General features: G+C 30.9%; 2 protein-coding genes across 7 annotated transcripts in view; one reads left to right on the top strand and one right to left on the bottom strand.

The window, feature by feature from the left end:
• Actn (alpha actinin) overlaps positions 1–6,914 on the bottom strand; it is a 148,730-nt gene extending 141,816 nt beyond the window's left edge. For 2 of the 5 annotated variants that reach the window (XM_035378209.2, XM_035378239.2), the window contains exon 1: positions 6,781–6,914. The gene's annotated coding sequence lies outside the window, so the exon portion shown is untranslated. Of the gene's footprint in view, positions 1–2,544; positions 2,632–6,676; positions 6,700–6,780 lie in introns of those variants that run through there. The other 3 variants (XM_035378217.2, XM_085826787.1, XM_035378222.2) reach the window with 3 other exon arrangements.
• The window catches only part of LOC118205966 (serine palmitoyltransferase 2-like), a 149,736-nt gene that overhangs the window by 64,024 nt on the left and 60,570 nt on the right, over positions 1–25,142 (top strand). The window contains exons 1-2 of one of the 2 annotated variants that reach the window (XM_035378254.2): positions 9,699–9,926; positions 24,766–24,945. In XM_035378254.2, the coding sequence (XP_035234145.1) occupies positions 9,855–9,926; positions 24,766–24,945 (252 nt within the window). In that variant the 5' untranslated portion in view covers positions 9,699–9,854. Of the gene's footprint in view, positions 1–9,698; positions 9,927–24,765; positions 24,946–25,142 lie in introns of those variants that run through there. The other variant, XM_035378248.2, reaches the window with a different exon arrangement.

The raw sequence follows: 25,142 nt of genomic DNA, 5'->3' as shown, positions 1-25,142 counted from the left end.
CCTGTGAAGTTGGTATCCACCAAAAATATTGGGTACTTTTCTGTTTATGAGGACTGGATTCAGAAGTGTATGTATGTGTGCACTTATATACATTGGTATGTATGTATACTCATATACACACATACATACATGAATACATTTCCTTACTTTACTTATATTTAGGAAAACTTTTGGTACTTTCACATTATCCACACAGCATTTAAAATAATCACTTGGCAAAGCGCTATGTTAGGAAAGGAGGCAATCCGGGATTTACGGAATATGTATTTTAAATGGTAACCTACAAATGATTAGATGAGTACTAGGTGATGTGCGCCATTTGGGAATTGGAGGGTAACATTTGTGGTATTCCCTGACTTTTGTTAAAAAGCTAAAGCAGGTCGATGTGCACATGGAGAGCAGTGCCAAGTTGCATTGTGATTCTGTAATTTCCTGATTCTTTTTTAAGTTACAGCAGGTCGCAGTGAATATAAATTGAGAAAATAGACAGGTAAGTGTTTTACAGCAGATGTCTGTAGCATTTTTAATTTAGTGAATTTATTACTGTTTATGAAGTTTCAATGCTTCGTTATCGGATGTTGGTTCTGTGTAATTTTTATTATTTAATTATAGATGTTTATGGCATTTTTAATTTTATAAATTCATTGCTGTTTCATATAATTTTCAGCGCATCACTATTTTTTTTAATGGGTACTGTTTTTCACTGGTAAAAAAGTAGTTGCCAGCATCTGCCGACTTATATTAGGAGTGCTGGTCAGATAATGTGAATTTAACAAATTTTTGTAGTCATTATAAAAAATAACTTCATAATAACACTTTTCACTGCTTATTACTAGGTTATTTCAACATCATTTTGTTCAGATTTAAGGAGAAACTATAGAAACTATATATGCCAGGCTGTGCCCAGATTCTAACTAACAGGGGCAGAGGGGGACATGGATCATTGCGGCACATAAACATCAACAGTAAGATTCTCAAATGCATACTCAATTTTATTTAACAGAAAAAACATTTATTCAAAGTAAAACATTCAAAGAAATCGCTAAGAGATTTCAATAGCTATATACACTTATTGTACTTTTTTTTATTCCATCAAAACATGGATAATTTCTCGATACAAGAAAAGTATTTCAAGATCTTTTATTCCTGTTATTGCAAGGGAAAATGAAAATGAATATAGAAGGGTCTTTTTGAATTTTTTAAATTAATTCTAAAATACAATCTCTACACCAAAGTTCCACATACTATATAAAATTACTGCAAACATTCCTCACAAATTCTGCATGTGCTGCTAGTTATAAGAAGAGTTTTCTAAATAAAAATTCTTTAGAATTATAATTTTTTGAAATATTTTGCATTTAAGAAGTACTATTTAAGAACTATAAATACTTATTTTGCATTTAAGAAATCTTTCTATACTGTTTATATTACTGTAACTGAAGAAATTAAGTAGTGTCTACTGTATCATCAATGGCTTTGCAAAAAAAAAAAAAAAAAAAAATGATAATTTTAAAATGTTGGGATTAAAATTTTTCTTCAAAAACAAACATACAGTTTAAATTTATTTCCCTGTATCAAATTTTTATACTTTTTTAGTTATTTGTTCATATATCAAGAAGGGCAGAACCTTCTTGATATACAAACCTCCTGCTACTGGGACAGAATTCAGAAAAGTATGTATGTACATGCGCATATGAGTGTGTGTGCACACATACATACATACATGAGCACACGTACCTATACATATATCCATACATTCTTACATTTCTGAATTTGGTCCTGATAACAGATGAGTACCGTATTTTAAAATAATACTGAATTTTAGATGACATGCCTTTGCTATGTGTAAACATGCTTCATGAGATTTCCAAAATTTAAACATAGGTAGAAGTGCTTCCTCACTGATCTAAGATATAAAATTAATAATTAAAAATAATACAGTACAAAGTCCGTAATCTGGACCTCAAAGCCACGAACATTTTTTGTGTGCTTTACGCACACATGTTTAATGTATAACAGACGGTATAAGCTAGGCTAAAATTATCTTTACTGATTCTAAGGCATTTCAGTTAATGTTGCAGATTGCACTGTTTCTTAATCTTCTAATTGGATCAGGTTTATTATTTTTTGCAGACTGTTAAAGCAACTTTATAAAAATTAAGCTTGAACTTTCGATTATGTTAAAAAGAGTTTCCAATTGTGGAGCTGCCAAAAGATCTACAAAACGAAAGCATGTTTCGATGTCCATCAAACAAAAAGTGGAATTGCTGCAAAAAATGGATAAAGACATATCCGTCTCAAAATTATACAAGGAGTACGACATTGGAAAGTCAACTGTATATGTGACATAAGCAAAAAGAAAAAGGGAACTTTTTGTGGAAGCATCTTAAACAACATACACTGAAAGAAATGTTTAATAAAGTAAACAAATAAATATTAAGCTCTTTTTTTTTTTTTTTTAAATTTTGATACCCTTTACATTATAATTTATTTCATAAATTAGTTTCATATTTTTAATTGTATAATATCTGCATGCCATCTTACCAGATTTAAATTGATAATCTATAATCCGGAAAAAACCCTAATCCGGAATTGCTGAAGTCCCAAAGAGTCGGGATTATTGACTTGGTACTGTAATAATTAAAAAAATAATAAACAATTAATAATTAAAAAAATAAAAATAATTTGAAATTACTTGCAATTTCTAAGGAATTAACCTATAAACGTTTGACTGCCAACTTTCATTGTTGATGGAATAATACTTAAGTACCAACAACTTTAAAACTACTCTTAATGGAAAATCTAAAATACTGAAGGATGACAGATTCGGAAAGAATAGTTTAACAAAAATGAATCATACATAAATATCATTTGAGTAGTTTAACAAAAATGAATCATACATAAATATCATTCGAGATTAAAGAAAAAAAAGAAAGAAAAAATGCAATGGGTAGAAGTCCAAATATTTTTAAAATAACATCAAAGTATGAAAAACCATAAATAGTGTCAATACCATAAATAGTGGATATTAACAAATTATTTTTCAATTACTGTGTATTTATTTTTCATACTTAAAAAAGCTCATTTCTGTTTGATTCTCAGGCATTTCTAAGCCTTTTTTTTATTTGTCATCTTGTGACAATTTCATTTTAAAGCACTTTGATCTTGAAAATGAAATGATAAACAAAATTTTTCGAAGGGAAAATTAGTGCAAGATAAATCAAAATAGATCTAAGGTCTTAAAAAATTCCACTGGAACATTCGCATGTATTTAACACACATTAACAATCACATGTAATTCACATGTATTTAAAAAGGACTTTTTCGAGAATTTTTATGAATTTACATCACTAAGCATATGCATTTTTATGTGGTTTAAGATCACTGACAAGAAATTTAATTCTATAGCCATTGTAAATAAAATTAATGCTGAGAAGTAATTTTTAATTTGAGTAGTCCAAAACACCTTTTCAATGAACAAAAGTATAGTATTATTAGACTGAGATTACTTATCGTTAATATTCTGAAGTATTTGTTACACTGTCATAATGCAAGAAAATACAACTTTTATGTCTGAATTATAACTTGAAGAATAATAATAAACATCACGTTGGTATGTAAATATGCCAAACTTGTTGAAATTGCCATAGACCTTCAGAATAATATTCTATAGTCATTAAAAAAAAAAGAAACAAAGAAAGAAAAATAAATATTAAAAAATGTTCCTTTAATTTTATATCTGAGAGGTAATGTTACTAATAAAAAATTAAGGAAAATATTTGGTTACAAAAATCCATTAAGAGTTCAGTATTTCCTAACTTACAATGCTTTTCGAAAATTGAATTTTGTAATTCATTTTTAAGACAAATTAGGTTTTATGTCTGAATTATAACTTGAAGAATAATAATAAACATCACGTTGGTATGTAAATATGCCAAACTTGTTGAAATTGCCGTAGACATTCAGAATAATATTCTATAGTCATTAAAAAAAAAAAGAAACAAAGAAAGAAAAATAAATATTAAAAAATGTTCCTTTAATTTTATATCTGAGAGGTAATGTTACTAATAAAAAATTAAGGAAAATATTTGGTTACAAAAATCCATTAAGAGTTCAGTATTTCCTAACTTACAATGCTTTTCGAAAATTGAATTTTGTAATTCATTTTTAAGACAAATTAGGTTTGATATTAAAAACATTAGTTATAATATAAGATTTAGTTCCAGTAAGTTAGCAAGCCTACAAAAACTAAAACATCTAAATTATAAGCTAACTTCATTAATTTCTACAAATAAATGCATTTAATCTCATTTGAATTTTTTCAAATTCAGTATAATTGTAAATAGTATATATTCGAGAATTTAAAAACTTGATCTATTAGACGATGATAATTCCTACAATAAAAATTTATTCACCTAGAAATATAAATTAGCTATAAAACCAAAATAAAAACGTAATAAAGAAAAGAAACATTTGCAAACATGATCACCAAAATGCCATGAACAACCTCATTTTAAAACTTTTCCCCTTCAAATAACATGAATTTCATAGTGTGTTTCCAAACATCAAGCTGAGGAAATAGTCATGCCTTGTTTACTGTATGTATCTGTTAAGCATTCAAAACAACAAATCTTTGAAGATTTCCCCTTTATGGCAAGCTATTAATCAATATTATAGTCAAAACTTAATTTTAAATTACCAATGAAGCATACTCACAAGCTGAATTTTAAATAAATAAAATCATTGAAACAACATATTAAAAATTAACATTAATTACTATGAATGAAAAATATTATGCTACTAATCTTACAAAAAATAAATAAAGTTATTTAAACAATGGATAAAGCTACAATTTATTATTTCTCTAGATTCTCATTTCTTGCTGAAAGAACACTGCATCATAAGCCAAAATATCAAATGCTCAGGTATTTTAAACTAAGGTGTAACCTTAAAAACTTGCATTTTGCATTTGATGATCATCTGCATATTATATGCTATATAAGTTCAATGAACTAATGGAAAATAAAAGTCATAAAACCGATTTCATACTTGGTGACTGAACTAAAAAACTTCAGTTATCAGCATTGAGTGACTGCCAGGTTCTAAACATAGGTTTGCAGATGACCTTCTGAGGTAAGGAGATACAAATCTGGCAGCAAATTCTATCTTATTTAAATACCATGCAGAAGTAAAAGGAATGTGAGTAATAAAAAAATACTACTCATAACCAGAAGGTCAAGGAAAGCTAAAAAGTTCTAAGACGTGACTCATAAATTATGAATATTTTAAAACTTGTATCAAAATGCAGTATTATACAAAAAGAAAATATTATTATGTTTGTAATTCCTCGACAGTTTCATGAATATTAATTCTGATTTCCTTATTGTTTTATTACTTTAAAAATTATTTTAATAGAAACCTGTATTTGCTAATTTTCAAACTTTATCAAAAAAATACATGTAACTTTAATACATGTAAACTTTATCAAAAATAATAATACATGTAAACTTTATCAAAAAAATACATGTAAAAGAGAAGAAAATATTAGAAATTTATTTATAATAAACACAGATGTGATACCAATAACAAAATTAAATTTAAAGCTTTTCAGTCTCACCAAAATTAAGCTGAAATATTTTAACACATGGAATTCTTTACTTCCATCTTCAAAATAAAGTCATAATATTTCTCTTAAAAAATACAAGATAGTTTATTATTATTAATGAATTTTAGTCTATCAAATTTCTTAACTACTGGTGCCTGAGATGAGAAATTTAGTTAAATATTTACCAATCCATTATGTAATACCCTACTTAATCTATAAACAGATAGCTATGTGATAAAACTCAATATTTTAATAGAATTCATGTATTTTTCAGTACACTTTACCACAAGCATACCCTTAAATGATTAACGTAATTTTTTTTTCTTTACAACTAAGATACTATTTATTGCATATTTTGATATCTAAGATTATAATATATAACGCAGTACAAATATAACAAATAATAAAACGCATTTTTTTTTCACGGATAATACCGATTGCACTAGAAAATAAATTCAACACTGAATGCAATCTGTTTCAACAAAAGCTGAACTTGTTTTGGCAAAAATTTATTCATAATATTAATATAAACTTCCTCTACGTTGCTTGAAAGAAATTTTTAGATTTAAATGCATTAGAAGAAGTTAAGCAACAGAACGAACTTACTATTATGAAAACTATCAGCTAACATTATAAAACTTGATAATCTGGGAAGAGATATTTTAAAAAATCATAAATTGTTGCTACTGATACAAACTTAGTAGCAAAATGTAATCTCAAAATCATAAATTACAGCTCAACTTCAAAAAAAAAAAAAAAAAAAAAAACACTCGATGGTTGCCTTATCAGTTCCAGGATTTGTAAGCAAACATCCAAGCACAAATGTAGTCAATTCAATCCCGGCATATTATAATTTGCACGATAGCGGTGCTATCTTTAACCATAAATTACCTTTCACCCACACCAAATTTTAAGCATAAAGTAAACCACAGCATGCACAAATATTCCTTGATTGTAAACCTTATTATATGCTGGGATTTAATTCTTATTCGAAGCAGACACGTGAAGAAAAAAACACCTGTCAAAATCTTACGCACAAATACAATACAAAATCAGTCACAAATATCGTACCAAGCACAGTAATCACAGATGTTCTTAAGTAAAAATTTAATTCTCCAGCACTATTGCGTATTTTGATCACAAAAATATAAGCAAATGATTTTAAAAAAAAGTACCTCTTACAGCAATCACGCTTCCGCGCTCCCAAGTAAAAGACAGCTACCACACTAGAAGAAATACAAGCCTCACCCACATAACTCTTGAAGCAGCCAACCACAGCAGCGTAATAAATGACGTCAGAAGTGCTTTGAAGAGCCACTTCGGTAAGCTGCCGCCATCTCTTAACACAGAACGAAACAAAGAGTGCGATGTGAGGAAATAAAATTGTAACTTATTCTTTTATATTACTCGAAGTAAAAAGTTTATATTTTATTATTTACAGTACATGTTAATCAGCAATAAAAGAGCTTACTTCGTTTTTTAACGACAGAATTAAATAAATCTTAATACTGCAAGCAGCGATACATTTAAGTTAAAAAAATTTGTTTCTTAAGCTTTATAAAATTAGATTAACGCAATAGATAAATTTTAAAATTAAAAAAGAGTAATTAGAAATCAAATAAAAGATAAGAAAACCGGGTTGAATTATTTTGCACACAAGTAATGCGCCTATAAGGAAAAGGAATGACTTCCTGGAGAATGCTTTAACAGAAATTGACTCATATTTGTCCATTGAAACATCGGAGAAAAGCATGGAACAAACTGTCAGAGTTTTGTGGCTTCAACGATTGAAACGGCGCATTTGATTCTGTGCGTTTTAAAATGAAACTGATATTTAAATAAAGCTTTATTAACAAATTGTTAAAATGCTATGCAGTACGGTAGACAGTCCTTAATTAAATACCAAACAGACACGTTTCAGTTTTATCCTCTCATTATATAAAAATACGGATACTCTTTCGTTAGCGAGACTAGATAAAGAAATGTATGTATGTATACATACAAATTTGTGTATGTATGTATATATGTGTCTACATACACACATACGCACATATGTACATGCATACCCACTGGACTGCAAAAGACTTCTTTAGGCTTCTTGGGCTAATTTTCGCGTATATACATCTGTCATCCTTGAAATATTCAAAAAGTAAGCAAAACTCATTGATATCGAGAGAGTTCGGCGGCTGAAAATGCAGTCCGAAAATTCGGTGAATTTTCTGCTCCTAAACTAATCTACCTTTGAACCCCAGGTTTCACAATGACTTTAATAAAGAAACATCACGCATCAAAGATTTTCAAATAAAGAATATTTATTTTTTTTTAATTAGACTTAATTTACTTCATATATTGCACTAGGCAAATCAAGAGAATCCCGCATTCTATACATAAATTTAAAAAAATACTCTTTTAGGATAACTCTCCGACTTCTCTGTATGTCGTAATTATTGGGAATTTTACTGGACATATTTAGGCTCTTGTAAACAAATGCCATAATGGAGTCTAATTTTAAATAATTCTGCATGATTAATCTCAGGAAGGATTCAGATAGAAAGTTAGAAAAAGGGCTATGGTTAATACAAGTCATGAAGGGTCATAAAGGATCAATACAAGTTCATGAAGGCATCTGATTGACTATGGCAATTCCCAGTTTTCACCTGAAAACACACAAAATTGCAAGCAAATGTATAAAATGTATTGGAGCAATAAATAAAAAAAAGGAGGGGGGGGAAACGAGACTGCAATTCTTATTCATAGTATGATAGGATGTGCGATGAACGCTTGTGCAGCAAAAGTCCATGTCACATGATGTGAGTTATTAATGAGGCGGTTTGGTTTCAGATGAAAATTACTTTTCCAGATCATCAGATGAAAACAAACACAGAAGTAGAAAGCTTTTTAAAATAACAGTAAGCTGAAGTTAAATAGTGTTGCCCCTTACGAACATATCGTTTATAACTACATAAAGCTAACCTGCTTAAAATAGAACAAATAAATATTTAACAAGCAGATGATTACAGTGGCCATCTGAATAATCCTAAATTATTTTCCGCGTGTCAAACAATCCACCAAGAGAAAGTTCGTTATTCAAGTAGAGACTGCTTCAATGTTCCGCTGTGGTAGAACCTGATAGGCTCCACCTAATCTTACCAGAATGCGAAATTTTCTAAATCATATTTTATTTACAGTCGCAGTATACATCTGACTCAGTATTCTGAAAAGGGAAAAAGAACACGCATACAAATTTGTCTGTAAAATGGATCAGAAGATGTTTAGTTCTGTTGCATTCCGCTTCTATTTCCACAAGAACATCACAATTTTCTAGTCATTGTGACGACATGCATTCTAGACAGAAGAATATTGTTTCCTCACTAAAAGTCTGGCAACTCTATCGCTTCTTTTGTAATGTGTTCTGCATGCAGCTATAACCAAGGAGGTCTAACCTCCTTGGCTATAACTATGACGCTATAAATCTAATTTTGGATTTATGCAATAATGGAAATCAGAAAACTTCATTAGAGCTTTATTAGAACTAAGGATTTGACTTTGGGTTTTCGATCAATTATAACTGAAATATAGAACAATGTAAATTCTGTTTCCTTGCTGGTATTTCAGAGAAAATTAAATTTCTTAATCTGAAATCATAACTCACACGCTACAAATCTTATGCTGGATAGAGGGATAGATGCATTTTATTGCAACTATAAACTTTTTGCTTTGCTCCGAGTTAAGCGATAAATATTTTCTATTTTTTAAAAATGATAGTATATTCCTTTTAGCCATTAGAATTTATAGAGTATATATATATATATATATAATAAGATGCTGTGCATTTCAAAACGAAACGAAACCATACTTATTTCCCTCCATTTGGGATTTGATACAGAATAAAAATTGCATCCTCCCGATACTTTCTCAAAGTATGTAAAATTTTCTTCTAAAAATTGGCATTTTTAAATATAATGTGCATTATTTAACTGAAATTCAGTAAAAATTAGGTGTAAAAAATGCCTCTTAATTAATAAGAACACGTGAAGAGAGCATGATAAAAATTTTTAGTTTTTAAGGGTTGTCTCAACCCTACTCCTCCTTTTTACCAGTAGCAATGCCTGTGGTGAAGGCATGGCCTACCGGCCTTCACTTTTCGTCTGGAAGTAACTCAATACTAATTAATATAATATTGTACACAAAATGCTAATAAAGTGCAGCATAAAGCATTGCTCGAAAGCTAACCACTTATTCACTCATCATGACCAATCAGCTGAAACATGAAGCAAATGGCTTGAGCCGCGGTCTGAAGAATGGCTTTAAACACCATGAGGTATGGGTGTGTTCCTTTCTGCAGATTTGTCAAATTTCGTTCATTTTAACTATGCGTATCTTTTTACTATGATTTGATTTTGTAAGTAATTGAATTTGATTTGCGGTTATTTATATAATATCAGGATACGAATTGCCGCAAAAATGCTTGGGTTGAGCGAACGTAATTTGTGTGCAGAAAAGTTTAGCTGCTCTGCTTAGAAAATTTGTGTATTTATACATTGAGGAGCGCTTGTTGCTTCGTTTTTTAATCTGTAGTATTATCCTTAATTTGTAAATATATCTTAAACTGAATGAGAATAAGCGATGCTTGTCAATTTTTTTTTAAATTTTGTTTAATCTTTTTTTTTTTTTTTTTTTTTCTGTTTCATAAAAGCCTTTTTTTAAGCTATTATGTGATAATAAATTCACATTTCGTAATAACTGAAAATATTCTCTTTACAAAGAAAGTTATTAAATTCTTCCATTTGTGTTAGAAAAATCCCAGCAAAATACTTTTGCAACATTTTTTAGTATTTTTTTAAACATTTTTTTCACCTCATGCATCCGTGGGTGCATCCATATTCTCTCCTTGGTGGTATTACTAAAATTCACTTTTAACAATTTTAACAACATCCTTTTTTTGTGTTTTCTCGCTTAGCTGTTCCTGTCATATTTTTCAGATATTTTATAATATTGTTTTCCCTTAAAATAGATAGAAAAATGTTGTATTTGCATCCTAGGCTAGGGCATTTTAGGAATTTTGTCAAATTACAATAAAGCTGATTGTAATCTAGATATAGCCAGAATTCAGGATTTTTTGAGTTTTCATGTCTGGTGTATCCGGTTTTTATGAAATGCAGATTCATTATTTTTCTCAGATTTAATTTTGGAACATATTTATCATTTAGATATTATAAAAATGAAATTATATAAAGACTGATCGTAGAATGTATAAAGCTTAATGAGAGATCAAATTTCTTGTATGTGCATACTAAGTAAATATGGAATTTATTTTATGCAAAAAAAAAATATTTTTGCTGTTTGTATTGTACAAAAACAAAAAATGCGATATTGCCAAGGTTTGGCTAAAATACAAGTATTTCGGCTGAAAGATAATGAAAAAACAGAATTACCCTGTATTAATAAAACTAATTAAATATTTACATCGAACATCTGTTGAAAGTATGGCTGATATTATAACAGAACATTGAGCATTCTTGAATGCTGATAGTCTAGATCAGTGCTTTGGTTTGTCTTGACCGATGATTGGGGATCCTTTTCGTCCATTATTTGATGTCATTCATAAAAAAAAACTTATATTTAAAAAAATTTTATTCACAGTAACACAACACAATAACTGTATTTTAAATACACTACTCATACATGTGTTATTAAGATTTTCTTAAAGAAAAAAAAAAAAAAAAAATTCAGCACGTTCCATGCGACTTGTTTTGCTGTTTTTCTCTGCATCTTGCTGTTGCTGCCGTCCTTGTTATCCACAGAGGGCGTTAATGCCTTATAATTCCCCATGCAAGTAAGTGGTCAGTCTGTGTGATTAAAAAAAAATATATATGTATATAGTACTTTACCTGAAAGTAACTAAATGAACATCTTTTTTTAAAAAGAAATTGATCATATATGAAACAAACACAGATATTTAAAACCTTATGTTATATAAAATCCTAATGTTAATAAAATCATGGTTGATCTTTACATTATGGTAACTTGGCGTTTTTTTGGCGAAAATTTGCCGACCAACTCTCCTACAGCAACCCTCTATTTTTTTTTTTCCCCGCTGCCATTTTGTCTTCACGAAGTAAAGACATGTTTCTTTTCTTTTTATCTACTGAACACTTCTTCCAACAATCTACTAGTCAAATTACACTTATGCTAGAAATTTTATCTAACAAAACTGCTTAATCATGACAAATATTCACTGCAAAATTGGGAAAAAGTGAACAATACCATACTCCTTATGCGTTTTTCAAAATAACACATACACATAAACCATGTACACGCCGACTTATTTTTACTTAAAAAAACATCCCAGAATTACACAAAAATGAAAAATGCCATTGCGCACACTCTTCACTATATCCATGTACACTGCTTTTTTCTCATAAATTACAAAAATTTCACGAAAATACATGACAATTTTCTGAATCTTTAAACTCGGTAAAAGAACATATATGAAATTACATGATCGCGAAAAAGTTTATACCCTTTCCAAATATGAACATTTCCACATATAAAATAAATAAAATATCCAAAAACTTTTACCTCTAAATCATCTATTATATTATACACGTCACCAACAAATTCATACCGCAAGCATTACAAATATTTAGTGTCAAATATTTAAATTATTTCCATGCACGTTTACTTCAACTTAAACGTATACCAAATTCCTACAAACATAAAATTCACAAAATAACTATCATTTAATTAAAATATAATTAAATTCAAAAACACTACTTAAAATATAAATGAGCACATACATTAAATTAATAAAAATTACCTTACAATCCTAATTACTTTAAACTAAATCATTGCTAATAACAATTTTCCCAATAATACCAAATTCCTTTACTTCCACCTTACATTTAGAACAATGCATAAAAATAATATCCACAAATAATTAAAAATACTAACTTACCTAATCTTCTTCAGAATCTTGATTACGTGTCCGATAAACTTTTCTTTAGTTACGGCCATGGGATCCAAAAATTCACGAACACTGTTTCACACAACACAGAATAAACCAAATACAAAATTTCCAGATTTTTTCCTGATTTCCCCCCTTTTCCGATTAAAGAACCGTAATTCGTTCATTAATATCACGACATATCCCATGATCTCTCATTTCCCTCACACAAAATAATGCGTAATCGGAACTGAGTACTGCTCACATTATTACCGTATCAATATAGCAAAGTTCAAAATATTTGATACTGGATGTTATATAATCTAAAAGTAAAATGTTTTTAGAAAATTATACATAAATGTTCTTTAAAGTTTAAATGTCTTACCAGTGAGTAGCTGGTAGTCGACTTAGAGCATCAGCATTTAAATTACTTTTTCCACGGCAGTTGCTGACACTGATGGTATACCTTTCCAAAGGCAGGTAGAACCGCTGAAGTCGAGCTCGTTTTGAGATAAGTCGGGTTGTAGTCACTCACCATTTAGACTTGAGATCAGGGCTTAATTTGTAAAAGTAGAAGTGCCAGAGCCTTATGGAAGACCATCAGCAAAGAGGAACAAGAATAAATAAATGAATAAAATGATTATTAAAATGATTGATAATTTTTAAATTGAATAGTTAAGGATTATCAAATTAATAATTATTTAATTGACATTAATATTATTTAATCAATAATCATGATTGAATTCATAATTAATTTATTATTATTTATTAAAATAATTTAATAATTTAAGTACTTAAATGATTAAAATTAAATAAAATGCAAAGAGATAAATTAAAATTTAATAAGCAATATTTAATATGATTTTATTACTAAAAATAAAATTTTTGAGATCAAATTTCTACAGAAATTGTTGTTCAGTTACATAAAATAAGTGCTGAAGCCTTCTTGTTTAGGGCTCTGGTATGCTCTGGCTAGAATTAGAATTTATCTCAAGAACTAATAAGTACCAGAGCCAGGCTCTGGTGCAATTTAAGCTCTGCTCGAGATCCATATTTTCAAAGCCAGTAACAGGAGTAATGAACCATGAAATATTCAGACTTTTAACCACGGATGTTCTAATTGCCAGTTGAATAAGCTGTCATGTACACCATGAGAGTAGGCATTGGAGAAGAGATGTTATAATTTCTTATAAATTTATCTTGGAATTTGTGGGAAAATCTGCAGCCCTTCATAACTTGGCAGTTCTGTTTAAAAAAAGGGAATTTTAATAATTTCAATTTGATGTCTGAATTCATCCATGTCATCTATGGTAATACCTTAAAAGTTATTTCTTTTTGCCTGCAGGTATTAGTTTGTCATGTAAGCGATTGAAAGTAAGAGTAAACTTTTGAAAAGTGAAAATATGAAATTATATAAGTAATTTCTATTATTTGATTAACTAAAAGCAATAGAGAGAATTAGGAAAATAAAAAGAATTAGGAGTTATTAATGTTATTTTTAAAGTTTTTCTTCACTCCTCATGATTTTCTCAGTATAAAAGTGTTAGTTAAAAAATGAAATTAGTCAAAGAACTTAAAAATTAGAATATCTAGTGTTGATCAGTTATATAGATAAGTATTAATAAATTTAGAACCTGTACATCAGAATTGAATATAACTAGTTCAGTAACCTGAATCATCCGTTATAAAGTGAATTAAAGTAAGCTTAGAGTTTCTTTGAAATGATGTTGCCTCTCAGTGTGAAAACTTTGTGATTTCCCAGTTTTCTCACAAAAATCTCACGATTCTTAAGATTTCAAAGGTGGCAGCTATAGGTTGTATTTTTCATATCCCAAAGAATATGCTTATAATTATATTGCAAATCATATGCTTACTATTGATTAATAAAATTGCTATGATTCATTTCTTATTCATGTAAATTCAGTAAATTGTCACTAATTGACTCGAGGGAATCTTAAACTCTTGTTCCATAATGGCAATTTCATAATGATTGACTAAAAACTGAGTACAGTCAACAGCTTTACTTGTATAGTGGATGAGAATATGGGTTTTGCATTCTGTTTCTGTATTTTGAAATGTTGCTTATTCCTACAAATATTAGATATTTATTTCTTACCTCGGATTTCTTATAGAAATTTGCTATCAAAATTTTATTATTAGTATCTGGCATTCTTTGACTCTATACTAAATGACATACATTTTGTGTCCAGTGAAAACAGGTTGCACTTTAGTAAATTCAAAAAATATATCGAGCAAAAGATTGCTGTATTGTTAAAGACAATTTTTAGCTTGCACAGTTTTCCGTTTGACAGGTTAATGTATATTCATTTGGAAAAATATGTTCTTGATTTGCTGAAATTTGTCACTTGTACATTTAGTTGAAAACTAATTAAAATTTTATATAAAACTTGTTTTCTTATTAAGACATGTTTTTGACAACATGAAAAAATGTTATGAAATATTACAGATAACAGTTTTTGTCATTAAGTGAGATATATACAAATTCTTTGTTAAATGAATTAAATATGGTGTATCTATTTAAGGAATGAATTTTGTAGAATTTTTTTTTTTTTTTTTTTTTTAAACCCCGAAGGTCATTAGCCCAGAAGGGCTATTAATTTCGTTTTGGCATTTTGCGTTGAAAACTTTTAATGTCGATTCACTTTCCAAACTGTTGCCACTAAATATAACAGCCCTTAAATAAACAGAGGTTTTTGACTGTTGGGAAAATATTTGTAAGAGCTTATTTATGTGTTGGATGTGTTTATTTTGTGCTTTGCACCATAAAATGCCTGCTGGTGGTATGATTGACCTGAAGTTTGAAAGAATGGGACAAATGGTTTGGAACAAATGGGAAAGAAAACATTGATTGACTGGTGTGTGAATTTAAATAGCTTCGTTTACCTCTTGATAAATTACGCAGTAAGATTAAAGGATTTGGAAACTGGAGCTCATTTCAACTATATGGAAAATATGTGGGATAAAAATTGATTTTTGAAAGAAATGCCACCAGTAGTATGGAGGATATTTTTTATTTGCACTTTTGTGAATTTATGTGATGATGGCAGTATACAGATTCTAGTTTAGATAATTTTAAATAGTTTTTGTGTGCTGTTAAGGAATTCTGTGTGTCATACATACCGAAGAAACATAAATTTTTAAATAAGGTAAGTTGATATTTTCTTTTTGTACTGCGTAAATTAGATAACATGTATACCCATTCTTATCTTATTTCCTTGTTTGATTTAAAATGCTGTTTATTGAGGTTATATATTTTTTGTTTTAATTATGTTTTGGACAACATTTTACTAGGGAGGGCATTGGACGTAAACATTAATGGTGTCAAATAGTTGCCAATTTTCGCCAAGGGCTACCCTGAAATATATTTTAAACAAATTTTCAACCTGTGTAAAATACCTCGGTAAAAATGTATTTCAGGGTACCCCTTGGCAAATTGGCGATTTTTTTGTGCCATTCCTATTTACGTTCAGTGCCGCCCCAGTAAATGGTGTCCAAAACATAATGCAATAAAACATAATTAAAACAAAAAATATATAATCTCAATAAACTGCATTTTAAATCAAACAGTGAAATAACATAAAAAAGGAAATGTACGTTATCTCATCTATGCACTTCAAAAGGGAAATATTGAACTTATTCAGAAATTTCTGTAAATTCTGTGCGTCGTACATACCGAAGAAACATGAATTTTAAAATAAGTTGATATTTCCTTTTTGTACTGTGTAAATTAGATAACGTATTCCCATCTGTAGTCTACAGCACACAAAATTACTTAACAGCACACAAAAACTTTCTAAAATGATCTGAACTAGAATGTCTATACTGCTGCCGCCACATAAATTTACAAAAATAAGAATAAAAAACATCCTCTGTAGTGTCGGACAAAGCCATCTGAACAATCTTTACGTTCGACCGTATGCATTTCCTTCATACAAACAGGACACTTATAATGACTATTAAGTACATTTACACACCAGCCAATTAATGATTTTTTCCCTTTCGTTCTAAATCGTACGGAAACCTCTAATTAATCTTATCACAGCCATTTACAGTGCACAGCGCAAAATAAGCAAGGTTCTTCCTAACCAACATCGAATACATAAATAAGCCGTTACAAGTATTTTTGCATCAGCCAATCTCACTGCAATCGCACTACCAATCATGTCATAATAGGGATTCCGTAACATTAAATTACTCAGTTTACCATAAATGAAACAACAACTTGGCGATAATGCAAGGGGCACCCTAAAATATAGACTAACCAATATCTTTTTTTAATACAGCACAGCTCAGAATACAGTAGGTTTCAGATTAGTCTAGAGAGCAGAAGTTGGATATTTTTTGTTTAAAATGTGTTGTTGCACACTTGTCTGATGTCAGCTCAAATCCACGAAATTCCTCTTGGCAAGGAGCACTAGATTACTCCTGCTGTTGGCAACAGCCTTGAGCACCATTCAGATTACAGTATGATTTCGCTCAGTTCTGTCCCCAATTTTGATGGAGAGCACTACCTTTCCACCAAAACCACACGAGAGGACTTTCAGCTTACTGCATACTTAGAGTGCTGCCATGCCACACCGACCCTGTACATCCAATGCCTTCTCCAACATCCACGCCTTCTCCAAGATTTGAAACCGAGCCCTCAGGCATGACAGTCAACGGTGCTAACCACTGTAGCAGTTAGGCAGCAAAAATCTAATGTTATTGGTATGATCTATAAACAAAGCATAGTCCTTTTCATTTGGTATGTTTAGAGCACAAAGAATAGCTTTAGAAAAGATTAATTCCTGTACCCTTCACAGAATTCAATGAAGAATTTTACTAAGAATTATGCGGGGCTGCGTAGCCTGGTTTGTAATTTTGGGGTTTTCCTCGATTGTTCTTCATGTTTTGCATCAAAAAGAGTTTAAAGATGGCATCAGCAAACTTATTATCCTTACCAAGGTGTTGATTGTACACTGCTGACCACCCAAATTGCAACACCAAGAAAGACAAGAGATAATCAGAACAAAATTTATTTAGTAGATAACATGTTGATCAAGTATCAAATGATTATAGACTTCTGTGAAGTGTGATTCCTTCCAGAATCAGTAGCCAGAGTAGCTGCCATTGTTGGAGATCACCGCTGCCACACGCCTCGGCATTGATTCAAAAAGACTTTGGATGTGTTCTTGGGGTACAGCAGACCAAGCAGCTTCCACACATTGCCGAAGTTGATCTGGTCTAGCAGCTTGAGATTTAATCTGGGTCAATCGTTCAGCAACCATGGACCACATTTTCTATCGGCGAAAGATCCGGAGAGCGAGCCGGCCAGGGAAGCAATTCAATCTGGCGATTGATGAAGAACCCTTGGACAATGCATGCCATGTGTGGTCGCGCATTATCCTGTTCAAATATGGCTGTGGGCAAGCCCTAAAGGTAAGGAAGGACAACTTACTCCAACACCTCGAAGATGTAGCGCTGGCTGTTTAAAGTACTGGCAATGCATATTGGAGGAGTGCGAGAGTGATATCCAGTACCGCCCCATAACCATAATACCCGGTACAGGACCAGTGGGGCAGTGCATAATGCAGCTGTTCAGCATCCTCTCTCCATGGTGTCTCCAGACTCGAATCTGACCATCGTGGTGTTGCTGCCTGACTCGTCAGTAAAGACAATTTTATTCCATTCTGCTGTCCACATCCTTCTTTCATTGTAGCCTTGGCGGCGGAGACATCTGTATTCCAAGCCAATGGTAGACGAAGCAATGGACATCTTGCAGACAGATCACTCTGCTGTAGACGGCGTTGAATGGTATTCGCAGACACTGGATGATGCATTACAGACTGAATTTGCTGTGCTATGACGGGTGATGTGACTGAGTGATCCGTCACTGCCATGCACACGATGTTCCTGTCATCATGTGAAATAGTGCACTGAGGTGGATGCGATCGAACACGTCGATCCGTCGTACCCTCCTGCATCCAATGGTCACATATCCGCATTGCAGTTGTTTGGTTTTGTCCAACACGACTACCGATTTCCCTGAAAGATAATCCACTCTCTCAGTAGGCCACTATCCTTCATCTGTTGAACTCGAATACGTAATCAAATGATCATCGCTGTTTACTACGAGGCATAATTGATCGTTTTTTTGAAAAAACCACAAGAAAAACACAATTGCCGAACCTGAAATCATCGAAAACTCCAAACCTTAAATATTGCTTTGAAGTGGCGCCAGAGGCGCGCGTGATGTGCGTCTGCCCTGAAATTCTAATCATTTGCATATCTGACCACCGCTAATGCATGTTGTAAATTTCATGTTATTTACATGCTTCCTTCAGGGTGTTGCATTTACGATGGCCAGCAGTGTAGATCTACTTCACCTTGCTGATCATTTGCCTACTCAAACTATAATTTATGACAATTCCTTTGAAAATAATTATTGAGTTGAGTATTATACAGATGGCAGTAAAATTAATAATCGAATTGGGCTATCTTATGTTGTTTTTCAGAGTGGTTCTAAAGTAGAATACAAACTCTTTAAAATTCCCAATAAATTCACCATTTTCCAAGCTTAATTACTGCACATTAGTGAATTAATTAAGTGGATTCTAATCATATTTGTTTAGTAGTAATTTGCTTATTTGGACTCATTCTCTTTCATCCTTATATTCTCTTATGTATACCTTCTTCTGTAATAAATAAATTGTCTCTTCTCATGCGATTCTAAAAGGCCTTAAATAATAAAGGTACTGATGTCATCTTTTCTCATATACATGGCCACATTGGCAATCTGGGAAATGAAAAGGTTGATTGGCAGGCAAAACCAGCTGCAAACCTTCAAGTTAACACCTCAGTGACACTACCTGAGTGATTCGTCAAGAAAATTAAGTTGGAATGAAACAATGAGTTATACAGAAATTCTGATATTGTCTCAATAGGTGATCTACCTTGCATAACTGTGTATACTTTACGTATCAATTTTTTTGAGCAAATTATTTTTCTCTTCTGTTCCTTACTGATTGAATAATAAACATTTTTCTGCATTTTTGAAATTACTTAATTTCTAACTGAGCATGGCAATTTTAACTCGTACCTGAAGAGTAATACAGACTTGTGTTCCTGCAGCTTCGGGGAAGTGTTAAAATATCGAACATTTGTTGTTCTATTGTTCAAAGCTTACAGAAGGGAGAAAAGAACTCGTTTCTTGGTTAAACTTTTTAAATAAGTTTTCTCTCCCTTTTGTGTATTTTTGCAAGATGAAATTCATTCTGTTTTCTTTCTGTATATTTATTTCTTGCATTTCGTCTGTGAATTTGTAGCTTTGTTGGTGCTCTTTTGTTATTGGGACCGGGTTAAAAAATGTATGCATGTACGTATGTGCACACATATATACAGGGCCCACCAGTGGTCGAGTGGTAAAGTCGCTGAACACTGGTAGTTCGGTCCGAGGTTCGAATCCAGCGAACAGGCTGGCTGCATGGGTGTTTTTCTCATGTGTAATGTGTATACGAGCCAGTTTCCCTTAGAAAGTCCTCCACGAAAGCGTCCCTCCCCTTAGGCAGGTAGTCCTCGAGGCTTTGCCATAATCACACACACACACACACACATATACATACACATTCAAAATACGTACATACATTTCTGAATCTGATCCCAATAACAGAAGAGTACTATTTTATTTTGTGTTGTATATTTTTTAACTTGCATATTACTATACACAAGGAGTTTTAACTATTCTTAAATAAAACAATAATAATAAAAACCCTGTGTGAAGTATTATAATAAGCAAGTTATTTTAGATTTTTTATTACCATTTTATGTTTAGTATAATATCCCATTTTTCTGTATTGAATAGTGAATATGTTTTCACTATTCTGCATTGAATAGTAAAGAGTGAGTAATGCAATAGTGAATATGTTTTCTCCCAGCCCGTATGTTTAGTAATTTCTAACACTAAACTGAATTAAAGATTCAGAAACTCTGCTTATGCTTAGTCTTTACTGATGATGTATTAAATAGCTGCAAAGTTCTGAAATAGCTTTCCAATATCTGAAAGTTGATGAATCAGTAGCACCTGTTTTCACTGATATTAAAAACTAAACAGAAATCATACTACTATGTCAATAAATAATGCTGAAGGAACTTGAAGTAAACAACAAGATCTTTATGGGTTGTAGCCCAAGAGAAGAATAAAAAGTTAAATCATGTTTGTCAGAAAAATGAGCATAAACTGAAACAATAGGTATCTAAATTATTGTGAATTGCCATTACTGTGCTGTTTGATGGATATTGCATATTCAAAATTAGTCTTACTTCTTGTGTTGAGCTGAAATAGGCGTCTAAATTCAAACTGCTGTGAAAGGAATTGTATTTAATCATTTCTGTGTAAATTTTGCTTTTTTAAGTCAACAGGAAAGAAATGCTTTTGTCAATTACTGATTTCTTAAATGGTTTGAATTAAGATATATTTTTAACAACTGCATTTTTTATAACCTATAAATTTTTGTACATTCTTGATATTTAAAGCAGTAATATTAATTATTAAATATTACTGATAAATATATATATATTACTGATAATATTAAATATTACTTAAATAAATCAGTAATATTAATTATTAAATATTACTGATTTATTAGTACTGCCATTATCAAATTAATTTTGTGCCAATATATTCAGAAATTTGAACAGCCTTTATGAATTGGAAGTTTTGTGATATGGCCATTACTATATGTGCACGACACATTTTACACATATGTATGTGTAGAATGAAAAGTTATTCATTCATAATGTTTTGATTTCAGTGTTCAAAATGTGGACAATCTGAATTCTATTTTTTATAATAGACTTTCTTTAGAACTTAATATTTCTGAAGTTGATGACACTTGTGCTGTAAATGATTTAATCTGTGCTGTTTAACATGAAGATAAGCTTGCTATATTGCATTTATTCAGTTTTTTCAATGGGGAAGGGAGATGCTGCTGATTAATTACAGGTATAATTAAATTGAATATCAATTATTTTTTTCCTTTAATAATGTTATACTTTTTTGGGGGGATTGCATTACAAAATACTGGTCATAGTTAAATAACTATCAAGTAAAGTTGTTCAAGAAACGAATTTAAATTATTGGTAAGGAACGTGATCTTTTGTGGTAAGATTTAAAACTTATGTAGAATAAGTTAATGTTCTGTGAAAAGGAAATCAAGTTAATTAAAAAAGAAGGTACTTATGTACTTACATATTTGTATTTTTCAGAAATCTTGTTTTCACCTCCATAGTTATCCCAACAATTTTCTTCTTTGCTTCACTCTTTACATTAAGTGTGTTAAAACTGACTGTTAATCTATTTACAAAGAAAATTATGTGCAAGAAAATAATTTAAAAATTTATGGGTGGGTTTATTTATAAATGTTTATTGAATAGTAATGAAAGAGGTTAGCATTTGGCAGCTTGCCAACAAAAGTATTGCTGTATTCAGACACATGCTTTTGTAATTTTTCTTTGCCTTTTTTGTCTGAGAAATACAACAATAATGAAACAGCTAAAGATATAGAATTGTTATTCATAAAGAGGAATGATTGATAAACACAATGTTGCAGGAAGTGAAAAGAAAATTAGAAGTTTGGATATTGTAACTCTTTAAAGTAGATTATTTATGTGGTTTTAAAATTAGTACATAAATTATACCAGCATCCATTATTAGCGAATAGATGGAAGTACAGGGCTTTATGTATTGTGTGAGAAAGTTTATTTTTATTACAGTTGTTTATGATATAATATGGTATAGTTGTGTATGATTAAATATTATGTTCATGGGCAAATGGGGATTTTACTGACCCTGTGCTAGGAATGAATAAAAGTATTTCAGTTTTTTCTTATCCATGACTTACCCCCAGTTGTGTTCCTCCTTCATATCTGTTTAGCTAAAATTTTAATTTAATCTTTTTTTTTTTTTCCCTGAGACTAATTGGTCATGCTTTGTCCACGGCAGTGCTGTAATAAGATCACACAAAAGGCTGTTCACTTACAAACACGAGAAATAGAATGCTTTTCAGGTTTCCTTTCAGCTGGTACTGGAAGGGAACTATTTCTCATTTGAAAACATGCTTTTAGGGGATTGGCTTCGTTAATTTTCAGATAAGAGAGTAGGGAACACACACACAATTCTCCTGGGTAAGGATACAAGTAGGCGGTTTTTGAAATAGGTCTTCATAGTTGGTGAAAGGGAGGAGAATTATATCTAAGGTCAGTTTCAGATGCAAAACATTTATCATAGGAAGAAGAAAAAAAGAAGCAGGTATTTGAGTTTTGAAGTGGTTATAAGAAAATGCCTTAAAGAAGACTTTCTGTGGACGAAGCACATAACTCTGCTTGTGTAGTTATAAGGTATTTCTCCCACCTTCTTGGCATGCCTTCATGGTGTGGTGGTCTGCATGCTGGGCACATATTCCAGAGGTCCACTGTTTGATTCCCGGTGAAGGCATTGCTAATTTTTCATCTTGCCTGCCTCCAAAAAATACCTAATATCTATACAGTGACACCCGAACTAAAAGGGTGGTGGATGATGAATCTTCACACCCAAGATTTAGCAATTGGGTCCCCTAAAACTCCAGTCGCCTTTTAAAGGGGGGAGTATATAAGGTATTTCTCCCGTCTTCCCTGGCATGCCTTTGTGGTGTGGTGGTCTGCATGCTGGGCATGTATCCAGAGGTCCGCGATTTGATTCCCAGCGAAAGCGCTTTTAATTTTTCATCTTGCCTGCTTCCAAAAAATACCTAATGTCTCTACAGAGTTTCCTTTTGATGGATCCAATATTGCTATATTTGATATTTCTGATGAGGAATATTCACGAAAAAATAAAGAAAGGAAGTACATGGCATATGAGTGAGACTCGGATGATAATCAAAGTCATACTGAGGATATCCAAGAGCCAGGCCCTTCTTGTGCATTAGAAATAATATAGGAAGAGTTAAGTTATTTTACTTTAGCAAAATTATATATTACTACCATATTAACGGGAAGATTAAAAAGGGCCTCAAGGGGCTGAAAATTGAAAAAAGGTTTCTAGGTATATCAGGATATAAAATCGTTTAACTTCTTTTCTTCCTGAATAAAATGATATTTTCAAAATATTAAAAAGGGCCAGGTAATCAAAAGTATAAGGGGATGGTATCAGTGCAAGGAGCATGTTCTTTTTATATGTTATCCAAAGAATAAATTGTAAAAACTGCAAGAAAATAAGTTTTCATTTTTCACCACAGTTACATTTCCTTGTAATATTGATATAGTTCAGTTATGCATAATGCAGCTTATGGATGCATTGTATTATTTTTGAAATATTTTTATAAAATAATACTGAATTAAATCACTTTCAAAAGCTTTTTTCAAGTAAGTTATGTTCAGTTTTGTATTCCAGTTTGTATGTTCTGGAGTTTCATAATGCAAAATATTGAGCAGGTATGGGCTTTTTTAAAATGGATTGAGAAACGAATGCTGCAAGATAACATTTGAAGTTGTTTTAATTTAGAAGTCAAACAACAAAAATCAGTAATATATTTTCAAATTTTCACAGGACTAGGTTGATGGTTCGGTAAAACCACCGAAAGAAGTCCTGTGAAAATTTGAAAATGTACCGTTGATTTTTGGTGCTTGACTTCTAAATTAATACTTGTTCGGCGTGTTATTGTATTTGAATTATTTGAAGTTGTGCTTAGTGGAGTTCTTATGGCAATAGAAAGTTGTAACTGTGTTCAGGGTAAAACATCCTTTGAAGCTATTTTATTGCTGAACATTTTTCATCTGAAATTTTTAAAAAAAATTGATAAACTGATTGTATCAAATTATTGTCCAAGCTAGCCAGTCTTTCTCTGTTAACATTCAAATACCAAAAACTGTAATAAGTGAATATCCACTGAAAAGTTTATTTATAACAAGCAGTATAACCTTTGTCTAGCTGAAGAGTGATCTGTTTCCATAAACTTCCGTTGGAATGGTTGGCTTAAATTTGGTCTGATCTCTACCAACTTTCATGGTTGATAAGAACATATGTAAGGACTATAATTTCTTTTTATCTTTTTGTTTTGAATGACTTTTTTAACATTTAAATGTCCCATGAAAGTTTACTAAATAAATTGCCCATATGAAGTGTGTTTTTTTTTTTTTTTTTTTTTTTTTTTTAGTAGTATAATTTTTTTGCTTCCTATAGGTTAAACAAGAAATAAAGAAACCCAGAGAAATAAAGGAAGAATTTGAAGAAACTCCTTTAATAATTGCTTTATCTGTGTACTTCTGCTATCTCGTTCTAACATTTTTTGGCCACATCAGGGACTTTGTGCGAAGATTAGGTTTTGGTAAAATATATGAAGTCAAAGAAAAAAATCGTGAAGTAAGTATTTCAGTTCAAAATTTTTGCTAGATTTGTGTATAAGCAAGCTCATGAAAGTTAAATGATTTTTGTATATTTTATATTAGTTCTGTAATTCAGTATAAATCTTATGCACATTTATTCTAACAGTTTATTTAATTTTGCGTATTCTCTTATCTGAATATGCGTATCTTAGTTGAATCACTTTATTTTCAATT

This window comes from Stegodyphus dumicola, chromosome 11, assembly GCF_044657685.1.
Source record: "Stegodyphus dumicola isolate Sdum_Otavi_A_Nest chromosome 11, ASM4465768v1".
NCBI classification, from domain to species: domain Eukaryota; kingdom Metazoa; phylum Arthropoda; class Arachnida; order Araneae; family Eresidae; genus Stegodyphus; species Stegodyphus dumicola.
The sequence above is the reverse complement of the archived record's forward strand: the minus strand, read 5'-3'. Positions and strand labels throughout refer to the sequence as shown.